The sequence below is a fragment of the Dama dama genome, chromosome 20, assembly GCF_033118175.1.
Source record: "Dama dama isolate Ldn47 chromosome 20, ASM3311817v1, whole genome shotgun sequence".
Classification (NCBI taxonomy): domain Eukaryota; kingdom Metazoa; phylum Chordata; class Mammalia; order Artiodactyla; family Cervidae; genus Dama; species Dama dama.
The window spans coordinates 89,969,696-89,987,559 of NC_083700.1; the positions used below are offsets into that span (position 1 = coordinate 89,969,696).

A 17,864-nucleotide genomic window follows, 5' to 3' on the forward strand; every position below is an offset into this window, starting at 1 on the left:
GCTGGCTCAGAACCCCTAGGTGACGGCCCCCTATCTGAGGGCTCTGTGCAGTGGCAGGGGTCTCAGGATGGCAGTGGAACTGAGGTTCTGCTGGGCACTGGCCTCACCCCCGCCCTCAGCTCACCTCCCATGGCCACGACTGTCTCCTTCTGCCCAGGTCTGGTCGGGGGCCATCACAGAAGTCCTGCTGGGCCCCTGGCTGGAGGCACTGAGCTGTGGCCTGTGGCTGTTAACTCTGCCCATGCTGTCTGCCCCTTGACCAGCTGCAGAGAGGTGGGTGGCCTTGGCCAGAGCCTGGGGTCCCAGCCCAGCAGGACCAGTACCTGAGATGTGGCACCTTTGAAGTTCTGGCCTCACAGCAGGGCTTGCCAGTACCTATCTGGGTACTCACACCCAAGGGCCCCTGCTTGATTCTTTCAGCTTCCTGAAGCAGAGACTTGAGACTTTCCAGTTGGAACAGGGGTCAACAGAAGCTTGACCTCCCAGGGTCCTTCCCAGAACACAGGACTAACGTGTACACTGGGCCTTGACTGTACCCAGCTCTCCCTCAAGGGGGCCAAGGACGCCTCTGTCCAGAAAACTTGCCAAGTGGTCCCGTGGCAATATGTGGGCCTGCCTTTTCTCCTTGACTCTGGTGTAGCCATCTCCCAGGAAACGGGGAATTTTCCCTCATTCCCATCATTAGGGTGCCAGGGCAAACAAACAGCCTAATCCAGATGAGCCCTGGACCACAATCACATTCTCTTTGGGGGTTTTCTCTCTTATTTCCAGCAATTTTGAGGAGGCTGAGTAATTGGTATTCCACACAGGTTAATAGAACTGCTGCCTTTCCGTATTATGCCTTAATTTCCTTTATCGCATAGCAAGTTGGAATTAATCGCCCCTCTCCTTCCTTTTTCCCACCGAAACCCATTACCAGCCTGTCTGCTGGTTAAAGTCATTTTGTGGCAGCTCTTGGCTCCTTGCCACTTCCCTGGGAATCTTTCCGACCAGAGCCAAAGAACAAGGAGGGGTGAAAAATCCATTTGTACAAAGTGGAGATCTCCTGTTGAGAACTTATTTCCCTCCCTGTTCAAGAGGAAGGAACGTGTCCAGCCTCCAGCCGGCACAGCTGACTGAGTCCCCTGTCGCCGAGAGCATTCAAGAGGGCAGAATGGCCATATGTCAGCGGTGGGAACAGAGGATTCCTGCACTGCTCAGGGGAGGGGTGGGGGAAGGGACAGGCCTTTGCCACTCCTGGTGCCTAAATTAGATGCTGTGATTGGAAGCTTCTAGGGTTCTGTTGTTTGTAAGTTTAAGATTTTCTCTGATTTCAAAGTTGGAAAGAATCTGTGAATCCGAGGTTCTGACTGAGCCACCTGGGCCTAAGTACTTTTAAATTGTGTTTTAAGATTCTAATAAGATACTCTCCTGGAACTGGAGATTCTGTTCTGTGATTCTAAGGCTATTTTACGATTCCATGAGCCTCTTAAGCTGCAATTCTGCTCCGTGACTGGGTCTCAGGAGGGAGTGTAAGCTTTGCCGAGGCTGCTTTGGAAGTGCCTTTCTGGCTGGAGTTTCTGCATTTATGAAATTCAAGGGTTGGATCAGATGGCTTCCAGGTCCAGCCCTGCAGGTGTGTTCTGCCTGCAGCCCCTTGCCTCCTTCCATGCCTTCTCCACATAGGCCATCAGCGCTGGCCACCCCACAGCACCTCGGGGGACCCAGGAGTCTTTCCATCTGAGCCACATCCTTTGTCCACTTGCCTGTAGCCCTCTCCCATTCCAGCAGGAAGGCAACTCAGCTCTCCTCCAAAGTCCCAGCAGGAAAGCCACTGGGAGTAATAATAAGAAATAAACCATATCATTGACAAGAGCTCCATTGCCCTGTGGGCTATTGTTGATATTGTTGTTCAGTCACTAAGCATTGTCTGACTCCTTGCGACCTCATGGACTGCAGCACGCCAGGCTTCCCTGTTCTTCACCATCTCCTGGAGCTTGCTCAAACTCATGTCCATTGTGTCAGTGATGCCATCCAACCATCTCATCCTCCGTCATCCCCTTCTCCTCTTCTCTTCAGCGTCTTTTCCAATGAGTTGGCCCTTCGCAGCAGGTGGCCAAAATATATACAGTTCACTATATCATTTCAACATCTATCATCTCCTGTACATCCTGCCCCTGAAGGATGTAACTATTGATTGTTAGCCCCATTTTGTAGATGAGCAAACTGAGGCTCTGAGAAGTTGACTCACCTGTAGTTCCAGGACCCTGAGTTGCTTGCTGCCTGCATAGCTGCCAGCCACATGCCAGCTGGATTGAACAAGTCACGAGCAGCCCCAGGTGGTCAGTGTGATGAGGGGGCCCGGGGGTATCTCTCCCTGGAATCTGCTGCTGGGTGGGGTCGCCACCCATGTGCTCACACTTCCCCGCTGAGATGCTGAAAGGCTTCAGAGAATGGACCTCGTTTCCTTCCCAATGCACCAAGAAGCCAGAAAAGAAACCGCCTCCTTCATCTGCTTTTAGAATCTACCTTTTCCTTCTGGATCAAACAAGATTTCTCAGGGCAGGCTGCCTCAGCCCCTACCGCTTCCCCATTGGTGCCAAATCAGCCCTTCTTTGAGGTCCAACTCAAAAGGCTCCTATCTCATCGCCCTTGCCCCCCAAGCATGCCTCACCCACAGAGAGGAGAGGCGCTGGTGAGAGCTTCCCCAAGGCTGAGTTCAGCATCCTTGTTTTCAGCTGGGGCAGCTGAGGCCCAGAGAGGGAGATGACTGCCTGAGGCCACACAGCATCACCACCCTTGATTCTGATCAGGACCATCTAATCTTGTTCTGGGTTGGGATGGTTATATCTGAATTCTTGTCTCCTCACCCTGGCCATAATTTCTGAGGGAAGGTCCACCTCTCACCTTTTTCTTTCCTGTTGAGCGTTAGGGATAAAAGGACCTGGATTCTGGTCCTGCCTTGAGCTCTGTGACCTTAGGACAGTCTGTTGCCTTTCAAGGGCTTTTGCTTCCTCATCTCTCAAAGGGAGTGATGCCTCCCTCCCCCGCCTCACAGAGCTGCTATGAAGACCCCTGCTGAAGGGCGGGGAGTGGGGTGGGTGGGGGTCTCAGGTCACGAATCTATTACTCGGCACCACATTCATTCAGGATCCCACTTCTGCCAGATTTCTTTCAGCCTTTGCTGAGTTTCCAGCCAGAGACGCTCCTTGTCCCCAGAACAGCCCCATAGTTCCCCACAGCTGCTCCTTGGTGGCCCCTGCTGCAGGGCCTTTGCCCTCTCTTCATGGAGCATCCACCCTGAGCCATGCAAGTCTCTGCCATCCTCGCCACCCAGCCGCACACTGCCTCCCCTCTAGATGCGGGTGCTGACCGCGCAGGCTGGCAGCACGCAGCCCTGCCTGCATGCCTGGAGTGCCCTCCTTCTGTCCCTTCCTCTCTCCACCTGGAGCGTGGAGGCCCATGAAGCACATGGAAAACCTGACTGTTTTCTCCTCTGATGAGACTGAGGCATAGGGAAGGCAAGGGGTTTGGGGGCAACCTGGAGTAGTGCCAAGGCTCTAAGGCTCAGACCAGTCAGAGGCTCTCCCACCCCTCCCAACTGGGGCCTGGGTTTGCAGAACTCCCTCCCAATAATCCTGTGAAGGGCTTTCCTGCAGCCAAGGGCCCAAGGGCCCAGCTACAATGGGAGAGGAAGGTTGCCGCTCCCTGAGGCCGGCTGCACAGTCTGGCTGGGCCTTGGGATGACTCACTGAGCCGCTCCGGTCGGGTGGAGCCTCCCAAGTCCTCCAGGCTGTCAACAGGATGAGTGCCGTCTGGCTGGGCTGCAGAGCTTCACCTTGGCACTGATGGCCAGGGTGGGCACAGCCTGGAAGGCTGGCTGAGAGCACTGTCCCGGTAGGTCTGGCCTGCCAAAAATATGGCAGCAAAGGAAGCAGCCTGTGGAGACTTGAGCCGGCTAATGTTCTACCCTTGGTGCTCTGGGCCCCAGACTGGAGTTCCACTCCTTTGGGTGGGCCTTGTTGGAGGTAGAGGGTGTCATCAGACACGTCAAGGGCTGATGCTTGAGCTGGCCTTGAGGACTGGGTGGGGGTGGGGGGAGTTTGCCAGGTGGAGATGAGGAAGCGCCTTCTGCAGGTGGAGCTACACTACAAGTATAGACACCAGGTAGGCAAGCCCACGGTTTGTAATTGACCGTTGGGTGGGTGTGGGGCAGTGGTAGCCAGGGGTGGGCGAGAGCAGTTAGCCGAGCAGCTTGAAGTGTCCCTGAGCACCTGGTAAGACCCTCGGTCAGGTTCTAGGGGAGATGGGAACCCAAAAGGACCAGGAAAGGTGGCTTTCTGATGATGGAGGGGCCTTCAACAGGTCAGTGACTGCTGGCTGTGGATCTCCAGCCCCCACCTGGAGCCATGGAGGCAGATTGGGAGGGCCTGGGGACCAAGCCATGGATCCCCTCCTTTGCCAGCCTCACGCTGGACCTGGTGATAGTGGTACCATACCTTAAAAAAGAAAGATGGAAGCTAGAGATCATCTCATCTAATCCAGCCCTGTCATGGAGAAAGAGAGCCAGGCAGAGAAGGCAGAGGACTTACACAAGGTCACACACTGGAGCCAGGCCCCCAGGCCAGGGGTTGGAGACAGCCTACTGCTAACCCCATCCACAGTAAAATGGTTTTAATTTCTTTCTAGATAAAAGTCAGCAGCCATCCAGGCACAGGCCTCAACTACTTCGCAGAGCAGTGTCCTAACCCTCAGGCCTCCTACGGGGCACCCAGTAGGCAGAGGCTTCCTGGATTGCCAGCAAGGGGCTGAGGGTGACAGAGAGCTCGTACTAACCTCCTGGGTGACAAACTCACGGCCAACACCGAAGGGACGCCCCAGAGAGGCCGCAGCCCACCCAATCCCAGGAGATGGATTTCCCGATAACAGGGCGTTCTTACCCATTTATCACTAGGATAGCCCAGCAGTGCGTGTGTGCTCAGTCTTGTCTAACTCTTGGCGATCCCATGGACCACAGCCCATCAGGCTCCTCTGTCCGTGAGATTTTCCAGGCAAGAATACTGGTGTGTGTTGCCATGCCCTCCTCCAGGGGATCTTCTGGACCCAGGGAGTGAACCTGCGTCTCCTGCACTACAGGCAGATTCTTTGCTGCTGAGCCATCTGGGAAGCCCATAACCCAGCGAGGCTCCTCTCAAAATGCTTCTCCTACCACCTAACTGGTGAAAGTGTTTCATTTTCTACTCTCGAAGGACTGTTTCCCAGCAGCTGCCTCTCGGGCAGAGGGTGCCTGTGGGTATGGGGCAGGGCAGCGTTGAGGAGACAGGTGGTGGTCATCACTCCATCATTCACTTCCTTTGGCCACCTGGTGACCTCTGAATAGGAACAGCTGGCCTCCTTGTTCCTGCGTGCATGCTAAATCACTTCAGTCATGTCCAACTCTTTGTGACCCTATGGACTAGGGCCTGCCAGGCTCCTCTGTCCATGGGATTCTCCCGGCAAGAATACTGGAGTGGATTGCCATGCCCTCCTCCAGGGATCTTCCTGACCCAGGGATTGAACCCGTGTTTCTTAAGTCTCCTGCACTAGCAGGGGGGTTCTTTACCACTAGTGCCACCTGGGAAGTCCCACCTGGTTCCCACTCCCTTAGCAAACCCGACGCAGGCTGCTGACTGAGATGCCATCTGCTCCCGCCCCCCGCCCCCCGGTGACTTCTCAGGCCCCTCTGGCCTGGCCTCCTCGCCCTCTGCTGCAGAGCTCTGTCTACGGAGCCTTGGGCTTCCTCGTCCAAGTCAGTGGGGTGGAAGCCACAGAGCCCAGAGAGGCCCGCCGGTATCACCCAGCTTGTTGGTGGCAGAGCCCCTGCAATGAGACCCGGAGCCTTTCCCTCAGCTGTGGAAGAGGAGGCAGAAGAGCTGTCCCTCTCCTGTTGGGGCTGGTGATGGAGAACAGGGCATGGAAGGTGGGATCCTTGGCAGGCTCTGAGGTCTGCCCGTGGGAGGCAGAGCCATGACTGATGGGGTTAGATGGGACGGTCCCCAGGTCAGAGGAGCCTGGGTCCCCATTGGGGCTAGCTGAGTGGAGGGACAGTGTGTGGGTGGGAACCAGGCAGGGCCCTGGCTGGAGGTCAAGGAGGGTTTCCTGACCACGCCTTCTGCTTTCTGATGGCGTCCACTCTGAGGATAAAGCAAGTTTCCTTCTAGCTGTTTCCTTGGGACCTCAGATCCAAGTGTCAAGGGGGTGTCCCAGACCCAGGGCGGGCAGTCCTGAGCCTGGAAGCTGGGCAGGGAGTGGCTATCCCCTCCGTACTACCAGCTCCCCTGAGCAGCACCGTTTGCGTGGTGCTTCGTCCTGTGCAGACACCCGCCAGGGACCCCTGCTGATCCCATCCACGCTCCCCACACCCACTCCCCCCGCCCCCTCATAGCTGTCACCGGCTCAATACCCTGCGTCCACAAATCACCGTGACAGGAAGACCCCTTTGTCGTCTGTCCCTTGGAGACACGCATCTTCCCTGTGGCGACAGGGAGTCCCACATACCCCAGTGACGGCTTGGACCTCCCTTGGTGACAGCGGGGCCCGGGTGGGGCAGCGTCGGAGAGCAGCTGGGATGTGCTGGGGCCAGAAGAGGGATGAAGAAGGACTTGGCTGCCGGAAGCCCCAGGGGGATCCCCTGGAGCAGCGCCGGGGAGCGCAGCCCACCTGTGTCAGACCCAGACTGTCAGCTGGAGGGGTCCTCACAGATCTGCTCACCCGAGGAAGCTGAGGCCGAGTGGGAAGGGATCGCACGGTCTGTCGGGGGGGCGGGGCCAGGGGTACTCTTTGGGCACCTGCTTGGCGTCAGATCCTGTGTGAGGGGGCCACTGAGATGAAGGAAGTGTTGGCAGGCGCTGGCATGTGGGGCCAGGGGGACACCCCGCTGAGGACATTGTCAGATTTGAGAACAAAGAGCCCTCCCCAAAGAGTGGTCCTCCCACACTCCCCGCTTCGCTCTTTCATCTTCTCTCTCAGACCCTTCACATGCCCACCCCTCCCTGCCCCCACCCCCCAGCATCTGCCGCTGTGTTTCCTCTGTCTCCCCAGGTGGGATGAGAGGGTGGAGGAGAAGCGGACTCAGATGTCACCTGCTGATGGATGGTGGTGGCCTGAGCCCCGGAGCCTGCTGGGCAGCACAAAGCCGCGAGCTGAGTCCCTCCCCCCGTGCCCCGTGGGTGTCGGGACACTGTGGGAACGGCCTGCCTCTCTGGCAGCACCGGAGCCTTGGGTCTGACTGTCAGTGTGGACTCAGAGACAGCCCCTCACAGGACAGGGTTGGGGGGCATTCACAGCTTGTCGGCATTATGTGATTCGTGGAGGGACCATCTTGGAGTCCCGTCATGAGGCTGAGGTGTGTGGATCAGGGTGGCACAGTCTTAGAACCTTGGGTTCTTAGAGAGTGAGCACCTTGAACCCACAGAAGCTGTTCTAAATGTTATATTAGACTCATGGGATCTCCCCCCCACCCCTGACTCACGGGATCTTTAAACTGAGGGTTCTTAGGAACATCATGTGGCCGGGATGGGATCAGGGTTGGGTTTGAACCCAGTGCTGGGGGAGCTGTGAGCCCAGGGTGTTATGGCCCCACCAGGGCTGCTAAGGGAGGGACGGGGCAAAGGCTGATGTGGACCCCTCTCGGCCTGCTTTCAGTAGCGCAGCTCCACTTTACTCTATTTTATACGCTGGGGTTTCACTTAGACAAAGCATTCCTCTGCTTGAAAACAAAGTTTTCCAGGCCTGCGCTGTGCTGCGGCTCTGAGCCACAACCGCCGCAGCCTTAGAGGGTGGCTCTGGCCGGCGGGTGAGCGGGCAGGCAGACTGGGCCTCCCGGGAGGGGGTGCAGGTTGCTCTGGGCCACCGTCTCCTCCCCCTCTCACTCCTGCTGTGTTGTTGCTGCAGCCAGAGAACACTCCGGGTCTGTCGTCCTGTTGACTGGGGTGACAGTTTAATAGTAGCTTCCTGGGCTGTCATTTAAATCTGCCTGCCAGGTTAGTAGGCCAGGGGCGGGCTGGCACGCCCCCTGCCCCCACCCCGGATCTTCGTTCAGCTGGCAGCGGTCGTCTTGGCAACGCCGGGGCCTGGCGAGCTCTGCAGAAGGGTAACTGTGGGGGGAGCAGCTCTTTCATCTGCCCGACCCGGGTACCAGTGGCCCAACTGCCTTTGGGCTGGGCTGCAGGGCCAGAGCCAGGACACTCAGGGCTGGTCCAGGCCTGGGAGAGGAAACGGGAACAGATGAGTCCCCTCTGTGCTCAAGTCTCCAAGGTGGGGGTTTACATCTTTGCTCCTCCAGACTCTCAGCTGCCCTGGGAGGGAAGGGACCTGCCCCAAGTGGCTGAGCAACAGTGCTCAGTTGGAGTCATCTTATTTGTGGGTCTCTGCTCTGCCATCAAAAAATGTTCCCTGAGGCCCGCGACCTGTCTGCAGAAACCTGAGGACTAACACAGCCCTCGTCTCTCTCATCTCCCTGTCCTGTGTGGTCTGGTATCAGTGCCCCCCACCCCCCAGCCATCCTGGGCTCACCTCTACACATGTCCCTGCTCTTAGGACTGAAACTGTCAGCTTCACTCAGGGCCAAATGCTCTGGGAACGGCTTTTTGTGCTTTTCATGGCTTGGTGGAGGTGGCCCAGAGACACAGGATTGGGTACCAGCCTCTGCTGTGTGACCAGTCACACAGGCCAGTCCGTCCCCTCTCTGGACCTCATCTCCTGATCTGTAGGATGCAGGGCTTGTACTATAGCAGTGTTTCGTCAAGTGTGGTTCATTGCACTGGTTTTTCTTGGGAAATCAGTAGACATGGCATCCAACAAAGATGGTCTTTGGCTTAACAAATTTGGGAAGTACTGCAGGAAACAAAATCAATCTGATATCTTTCCTGTAGGCCTCTCAAGGCCCTTGGTGAGCCAGTGGGCATCAAGAATCTCCCGAAGGGAAAAGAATAAAGCTTAGGCCAAACATCTGAATGGATGGTCCCCCAGCTGTCTGTCGGGGTCCCTCCTCTCTCCTCCCCTGCTAGGGCCTGATGGTCCACGTACCCACCCCCACCCCCAAGTCCTGAAGGAGACCCTGGTAGCTTGGCGCTGTGGGCTTTGTTGGCTGTCCTGTGATTAGCAGGGGTGGGGGGGAGTCCCTGGATAAGCTCAGGGAAAGCCAGGCCCCTACACTGGGCCTCTGAGGGGCAGCCTGGTGCCAGGCAGGGTGAGTTGGCCCGTGGCCTAGTAGAGCTGCCAGGCCCCTTGCCACTTGCCTCCTCAAGTGTCGAATGAACCCTGAACGGCCGCTCCGCTGGCTCCTCTACACCCCATGCTGTTATCCCTCTCCTTGAATGCCCTTCTCCGCTCTCCTTACTCCCACAGCTTGGCTCACCTCTCTTCCTTGAACACGGTTCCCTCCTCCAGGAAGCTTTCCCTGACCCCTGGGATGGTTGGGTAGCCCTCCCCTGACTTCCTGGCCACACAGTGTTCCCAGGAGACAGAATACCTGGGCTCAGGCACACATGTGCTATACCTCTCCCTGGGCTTGGCTTTTGCTTCTAGAATAGGAGAGCTGGAGAGGGGACTTCAAGGCCCTGGGCTCTGAGAGGAGGGAGCACTGTGATTGCCCAGATGAAGCCACGCCGAGCAGCTCTGCCCAGCACACTGACTAATCTTTGTTTTGAAGCCCCCTGTCTGCACTGGGGCTGCGGGATGAGCGTAGGTGGGGAATAACAGCATGAAGGATGCACATTGTCTCGGGGAAGGGGCGGAGGAGCTGGGAGGTGCTGAGTGATCATAACAATTTCACAAGATCATAGGCTCTGGGCACAGAGAGGGGCTGAAGATGCAGTCAGCACTACACCTCCGTACCAGATGAGGAGGTGGATGAGCCAGTGTCACACACACAGCAGCTGAGGCTGCTGACTTCACACATCGCAGACTCGCACCTTTCTGCTTTTCGTGAAGTCTGGACACCATCTAATATAGCCCGACTGCTTCTCACAGCAACCCTGTGTGGTAAAGCAGGGATATGATCCCTGAATGTGGACGAAAAAAGTGAGACTCAGAGAAGTTGTGTAACTTGCAAAAGGTCATACAGCCCACAAGTGGCAGAACAGAGTTCCATCAACCGTGAGCAGCCTGACACTTTCCTTGGTCTGCATTCTTGTTATAAATAGCGGCTCTCACTTCCTTTGTCCTGGATTTCCCATTCTCTCCCACTCTGCCCTGGGGTTGGCCCCTCCCCATTGCCCTTTGGAATCCCGAGTCCTTTGTGGCAGGCCATCTGTTGCCATGGCACCAGATTATGATGTCGCACACCCTGGATGACTGTGTACCATTCCTGGGCCGTTGGAGTACAGAGATTCATAGAGGTGGGCATTGTCCAAGGGGCGACTGGCACGGAGGGACATAAATCCCTGGAAATAGAGAACCACAGCCCCGAGCCCAGCTTGGGAATCACCCTGGGAGCTGGAGCCAAGGCTGCCAAGGCCAGGAGAGTTGGGGCTGGCCTGGCTTGCTCTGACAGCCTCACAAGACTGCCGAGCCCTCCTCTCTTGGCAGGGCTGATGTAGCCCTGACACTGGGATGCTCGCTCAGATCCCCTTTTGCCTTCTGCCCTTGTGGGAGTGCTTCCTGGGGGAGCCACCCTCGCCACTTGCCCAGAGAGGGAAGGAGCTTGCCCAGCGTCACCCAGAGAGGAGGTGGCCGTGCCAGGATTTAGACAGCTTTGTTTCCAAATCCTTCCACGTGGTTACACTTCAGACAGGGCCCGCCCAGGTAGTTTAGTCTAGTCACCTGCATTGATTATGCCACCTCAGTTTCCCCAGGGTGGTCCACTAGCCAAGCACAAGTCGTTGAGGCCCAGGTTTACTCTACTGCACATTTCTGGGCATGTGCCAGGGGAGCCCTTCAATGTAGGCACCTCTGGTCTATGATTGATCTTCCACATTGCCTTTTCCTGCAGCCCATGGGATCTAGTCCCACTGCATTTGCCTCTCTGGGGTCCTCATTCTTAGCCTGATAGTACCATGGTGGCTAAGGGACTTAGCACAAAGAGCCCAAGCTTTGGCAGCTGCCACAAGTGGAATTGAAATCCCACTTCTGGCACCTACCACGTTTACCTCTTTGAGCCTCAATTTCCTCTTCTGTAAAATGGAATTAACAACAGCTGTCAGGATAGCTGTAAGTCGTCACTGGGATATTGAGTGAAAGGTGCCAGGGCAGAGCCAGGGTGGAAAATGTTCAAACTGGTCATGACAGTGAATGAATCTGTTCCCTAAAACACCGCCATAGGACATGCACCCTGAGTCTGCCATTTCCTACCCTCAGGACTGTGATGGTGCCTGTGGCTGCTCTGGCCTCCTTGCTTGGGGCCCGCCAGGACTTCACACACTGTGGGAGGCCAAGCTCACTCTCAGAATGCCAGGGAGGAGAGGGACCTTGGTGAGCATCTGGCTGGCCCAGGCCCAGCGACGGAGCCCTTCCATCACCTTCTCGGTCAGCTAGGCCCCTTCTCTCCTGGGGTTTGCTGGTTGTGCACTTGCACTCACAGGCCGGGCCGTTTCCCAATCCGTGTGCTCAGGGCAGAGATACACGCTCACCGAGCACCGAGTTAGAGCTTCCATGGTCTTTCCCATCTACTCCAGGGCTTTTGTTCCATATCTGATACCACTGGGCCTTTTGTTTGGAGAGCCCTGGTGCGGAAGAAGGTTGTCTGACAGTGAGGTCAAATTGTGGCCTCTGCTGCCCCCGAGCTGTGACTTTGGGTGTGTAACTTAACACCCTGGGACTGAATTTCCCCACGTGTCAAGTGAGGGCCACAGCAGGCCTTTAGTCGTGGGGTTTCTTGGTAAAGTGTTAAGCACAGAGCCTGGCACACAGGATGCACTTGGAGAATGTTAGAACAGGAAAAAGAAAGCATGGGAATAGATGTCTCTTTTTTGGATGCAGAGCTTCCTGTGAAGGGAGCACTCTGGAAATGTTCAGGTGCATGGCTCATAACTGTACTTACTCTGGTGTGTCATAGGCTGTGATTTGCCAAAAGGCAGTGACTCAATGGATATGTCTGAGCAAATTCTGGGAGAAAGGGGAGGACAGGGAAGCTTGCTGTGCTGCAGTTCAGGGGTCACAAAGAGCCAGACACGACTTAGTGACGGAACAACAACACTGGTATCTGTTACCCACGTCAACCCCTCAGTGCAGGGCTCAGGTAGGGCTTTTCAGGGTCCTGGACTGGGAGGCAAGTGAGCTGGTTCTGATCGCTGTGGTGTTGTGTTTCCCTGGGCCAGCCCTTTTCTGTCTCTAGGCCTCAGGCCCCCATCTGTAGGTGGACTCTGATTCCTCTGGTTTCTTCCCACCCTGCAAAGGCAGAGATGTTCTTTTAAGGAAAGTGTGAAAGCTCAGCCTAGAATGCAGATGCACTGCAAAGATTTCATTGAAAAGGAAGGCAGAAATGGAATGGATTCAGGAGCCCTAGTGTCTGTCCTCAAATCCTTGTCGGGCTGCTCAGGGAGAGGGAGCAGTCATGTGGCTTCAAAGGAAGCCAGAGGGCCTGTAGGAGGATTTATATAACGTAAGGCTGGTCACTGGGAAGGCGCTTCCTGGGAAGAACTGGAGCCTGGCCTGGCTGGAGGTGTGGGAGCAGCGGCTATGTTTCCTTTGGGTTCAATGGCCTCCACTGAAATCTACCCTGAGTTGGGTCCTGTGTCGAATCTAATGTAATATCCACACTGGAGGAGCATCGGGCCAGTGGAGGGACAGGGAGAAAAGCAAATCATGTTGGTCCCTGAGTTGGTCTCAGTTCTGCTCCCAGCTGTGAGAGCCTGTTACATATATCCCCTGTGAGGGCGTAGAATACCCCACTTCCTTCGCTTCTAATTAAGACTTGAACCATAAAAACAGCAATAGCTGCTGCTTACCGAGCATCTGCTGTGTACCAGGGTCTCTTCATACATTATAACTTCTTGCTACTTCTCCTCAGAGCCCTTTGTTTCTTTCTCTCCATTACACAGATAAGGAAACAGAGGCTCAGAGGTCCAGTAACATCCCCAAGGTCACACAGATAGAAAGAGGCAGAGCTGGGATTCCAGCCCGCAGTGTGGAGGCCTCCCCTCCGGGCTGTAAAGGCCTTCAGGACGGAGACTGATTTGGACGTCTAGAGTCTCTTTCCCTCACTCTGAACAAAATGCACCTCATTAATCTTGCCATGAGGTGATCATTTACTTTTGTGATTTATTATCATAAATAATAAGCTCCCTGGTGCTTGCAGAAGAGGCCTTGACTTTAGTCTGGCCAGGGGGAGGAGGAGAGGCAGGTAAAAGAACTGTGAACTGGCTGAAGGGGCTAAGGCCACTACTGTATGTGATCAGGGAAGGCTTCCTAGAGGCTGTGACAGTGGAACCGGACTTGGGGGGAAGAGAGAGGTGTGATGGGAAGAGGCATTCCCTTGGTGGTTGGATGCTGTCACCCTTGTTGAACCTGGAGAGCAGGGCCAGGGACTGCCTGTCTCCTCCTGGTGTGGAATGAATAAGTCTTTCTCTCCTGGAGCCGTGGGAGGTCACGTGGTCCAGCTTGTGGACCAGGACATTCTGGTCTCCCTGCAGCCACCTGACTGTATGTTCTGGAAAAGCTTCCTGTGCCTACCAGGCCCCTCATGCTCTTCTCCTTGTCCCGCAGCCAAGAAGACCTGTGCAGACAGCGACTTCACCTGTAATGACGGCCACTGCATCCGAGAGCGGTGGAAGTGTGATGGCGAGGAGGACTGTTCAGATGGCTCCGACGAGTCGGAGGCCACGTGCAGTGAGTCCTGCCCCTGGGCTGGGGGTGGGGCCTGGCTCTGGGCCTCAGTTTCCTTGTTAGGTCTTCCTGGTGGGGAAGCTGGAGGCTCAGGTGAGGTGATCTGTCTCCCACAGCCCCGTATGCACTTTGCGCTGAGCACTCATGAGCTCCGGTGCTTCTAGTTGCTGGTGTCTGGTGACCTGTGTCTGGGCTTTCTTCCCAGCCCTCTGGCAGGTTGGGCCCTGCTCCTAGAGTTCCAGGAGCTAAAAGCAGCCCCTTTGAACCCTGATGGTGAGAAGTAGCCAGCACACATGTTCCAGGCCTCCCCTGAGTCTCCCCCGCTAGTTTTTTTTTTTTTTTTGAGGATTCTAATCATAATTCTAATAATACTAATGGCAGTTGGTACTCATCTAGCATTCACTATATGCAAAGTGCTATCTGTGCTTTCACTCATCCTATTCCCATAGTGGCCTCAGGAGATAAGTACTGTCACATTTTGACTTTTGCAGAGGTAGAAGTTGAGGCTCAGAGAGATTGAGTGACTTGCCCAAGGCCACCCAGCTGGGGTCTTCAAGGCCCTAGCTCTGTCCTCAGTCTCTGCGGACTGAGCCTAGGAGCCTGGCCCAGATGGCAACAGGCAACAGGGGCAAGATGAAGGCCGAAGCCAAGCCCCAGGCCCGCCTCCCGCACTCAGCCTTTGTCTCTCTGTGATTTCTTTTCCAGGCCCTAATCCTCAAAGCAAACGTACACTGGGCAGGTCATTCCGTGACATTTGTTAAATTAAAAAGGAGATGAGAAGGGGGCGGGGAAGGACCCGGTGGTCCCAGAGGCAGAGCTTCAGCAGAATGAGTCTGAGACAAAAGGCCAGGAGAGGGGCCGCACGTGGAGGACGGTAGGGCTGGCGGGGGCCTGCTAGTCGCGGTCCCCGGATCTTCCTCAGGGGTCACAGTCACCCCAGAGGCAGAGGTGGGGACAGTGGAGGCCAGCGTCCCATCGAGGGCTGTGGCTGGTGATAACTGGGTTTCCTTGTCTCCTAGCAACAGAGCTCCCAGTCTCTGCGTGAGAAACAGGGAACGGGAGAGAGAAAGGGAGAGCAGGAGCCACCCCCGCCCAAGACAAGGGACTCCCTCCTTTCCTTGCACAGCTGCCTCGCCTTCCCAGCCACACCGCAGGCCCTACCCTCCGCTCACTCCACCCAGCAGCCCCTGCACCCCAGGCAGTCCTGGAGGTGCTGGACGCTGGGGAGGGCCGCCCAGCGCTTTGTCCTGAGCTTCCGGAGAACAAAGCCCAGCCACGCCCACTTGTGACTCCTCAGGGCCAGCTTGGGCGAGGGGTGGGTCTGTTTAGAGAGAAAGAAACTGAGGCTGGGACAGGTTCGGCTGCTTGCCCAAGGCGGCCTAGCTAACATAGGGCAGAGCCGTGTACAGCCCAGAGTGTGTGTTTGGGGAGGGGGGCTGTGACCGCCTTGGCAGTCAGCCAGCTCGGCCATCCAGACCTCATGCCTGCAGTTACCCTGGACACTGGAGATGGAGGGGAGGGGAGCGTCATCACAGTCATTACTGGGGTCTGTCCTGCTGCCTAAGAACTATGCTCCTGCTCCTCCCCACATCTCTGTCTCTTTGCAGTGGTGCTCCTTTCCATCTCCCTCCTGCCCAGCCCTGCACTTGGGCTGCCTCCCTTCTCTGCCTGTCCCCTCTTCCCCTTCCCCCTTACCCTCTTTCTTCATCCTGCCTGTGTTTCTCTCTGTCTTCCCGCCTCTTGCCCCTCTCAGCAATTGCTCAAGCCTTTCCATCTCCTGGGGTTTGCTGGGCTAGGGTGGTGGGGGGCGGGGGGTCTCTGGCCTCACACCTCCTGCCTCCCCAGGCCTGCTTTGGGCTCAGCTGTAAAGCAGTTATCAGGCAGTTGAGTAACTGGAAGCCTAGAGATGTTGAGGGCCCTGCTTCTAAGACACACAGGTTGCTCGTGGCTGGTCTGCCTTCCATGACAAAAGGCAGGCTCTGAAGTCTCTCTGGGGCTTGACAGAGCTCTGTGTGGGAGCTGCCGCCAGGGGAGTCGGGGCCCAGCTCTCTCTTCTGCATCCTGGGAGTCAGGGGGCTCTCCCATGATGCAGTGTGAGTCCTGCATACTTTCTCGCCCCCTCTGAGCTCTAGTCTCTATAATTCCAGAGTTCCAGAGACCATGATTCTAAGACTCCTGGACTCATAAGAGTCTGAGGCCCTTTTCTGCCTTGCCTGTACCCAGTTGGGCACAAGGCCAGGATCCCACTTTCTGTGCAGTTACATTTGTCACCGGTGGGCAAGGCCTGTGTGTGGGGAGGGCTGCCTGGAGAAGGTCAGCCAGTGTAGGACCTTGAGGGCCAGGCAGAACTGGGGGCAGCAGGACCTGGTAACAGGCTTGCTCACAGCCTCCTGACCAAGTGAGAACCCAGCAGCCAATTCACTGCCCATTTGATTGGCGTTGTCATAGCAACCTCCACAGCCTACCAGGTTCCTGGGGACTGTGCCAGCTTCCAGGATAGAGCCCCCTCCCCACCTGCAAAGAAAGATTATAGGCAGTGGTCAAGTGCAGTGGGTTTGATGTCTGGTATACTCAGGTTCAGGTACTTTAACCTGTGAGACCGCAGGCAATTTGCCAATCTCCCCGAGCCATAGTTCATTCATCTGCAAAATAGGGGAATGGTACCTATCTTACAGGGGTGGTGAGGACCAAGTGAAAAAAATGCACTCACAGTGTCGATGATGGAGTAAATGGCAGTGTGATTTTTATCATTATGTTTTGACGTTAGGCCCTCTCCCCGATTTAAAATCTTAGAAGTCTAAGTGAAGACGCTTTGTGTGGAGTAGGGAGGGATTTGGGAGCAGGTTCCCATTCCTGTGTTCCCCTCTATATAATCTGCATCTCGCTGGCTGGGGTTCCTCCCAGATCTCTTTCCTTCTGGTTCTGGATTCTGTGGCTGTCACACTAAGCCAGGAGTCACAGCAGGAAGGCACGGACATTTGCCTAATGAAAGTAGCATTTCAGCTCTAATTATAGCTCCCTTGATTGGGGATGTTTGTGACCCACCTTCAGGCATCTGTTGGGAGGTGTGCGGCATGGGGGTGGGGAACCTGGTTCAAGGTGAGTGAGTTACAATTCTAGGAGCTGCTTATTGAAAATGAGGTTTTATTCATGCATGTTAGAGCCTTCCCATCTGGAAGGGGGACCTCACTGATTAACCCAGTGCACCTTCCTATCAGAGATTTTCTAAGCTCATCCAGCAAGTCAGGGGCCCACCCTGCTGACCCCGTGAGAAGGAGCTTGGTGTGACTGCCCCCTTCTGTGCAATGGGACGTCCATGCCATGCTTCCTGGGGCAGCAGCTGGACCCCATATTCACCACTGCCTGAGCCCCTGGCCCCTGGGAGCTGGCAGTCCCCAAGTGGAGGCTGTTGGCCCTGCGCCTCCCATGACCTGCACTGCTGATATGCTTGCTCAATAAGAAGCCGTCAGGCACTTTCCTTCCTTCAGTCAACAGATATCTTCCTCTTTATTAATTTGTAAGCTTCTGAATTAGAGAAAGGACGGTTGGATTTGGATTTCTAAGACAAGATTCTCTGGGAATTTATAAATGCCTGTGGCCACTCTGGAGTACAGTGGCAGGCCTTTGGTGACTTGGAGGATTCCTGATGTCTGAGGAAGTGGGGCTCCTCATTCCTGCCCCTGAGAACCTGGAGATACTTGGATAGCAAGCCAGAGGCATTCCCTGGGGCATCTGTTTCTGAGAGAGAGAGAGCGGGAGAGGGAAAGAGATGGAGAGAGAGGGATAAGTGTTCAGTTCAATGGTGGGTGCTGCATTGTGGAGGGCCCTCTGGACTCGAATAAGCTATGATGTCCATCCCCAGGGGTGAGACCTGGGCCCTCCCAGTCCTTTGCATTTCATGAAATAAAACAAGGGCAACCGTTTGCTGAGTTCCAGATTTGCTCCAGGTTCTGTATAGGCATTTCCATGTTTCCTCATATAAACCACCCATCAGCTCTGGGAGATGATATAACCCCATGTGCAGGTGAGGGAAGCCAGGGTGCAAAGAGGTTAAGTGACTTGTTGAAGGGCCTTCATGTTAG

The 17,864-nt window shown here is 55.7% G+C and overlaps 1 protein-coding gene across 9 annotated transcripts in view; it reads left to right on the plus strand.

Moving 5' to 3' along the window:
* The window catches only part of LRP8 (LDL receptor related protein 8), a 76,548-nt gene that overhangs the window by 21,055 nt on the left and 37,629 nt on the right, over positions 1–17,864 (plus strand). For all 9 annotated transcript variants that reach the window (XM_061121848.1, XM_061121849.1, XM_061121852.1 and 6 more), the window contains exon 3: positions 13,663–13,785. In XM_061121848.1, the coding sequence (XP_060977831.1) occupies positions 13,663–13,785 (123 nt within the window). The remainder of the gene's footprint in view (positions 1–13,662; positions 13,786–17,864) is intronic.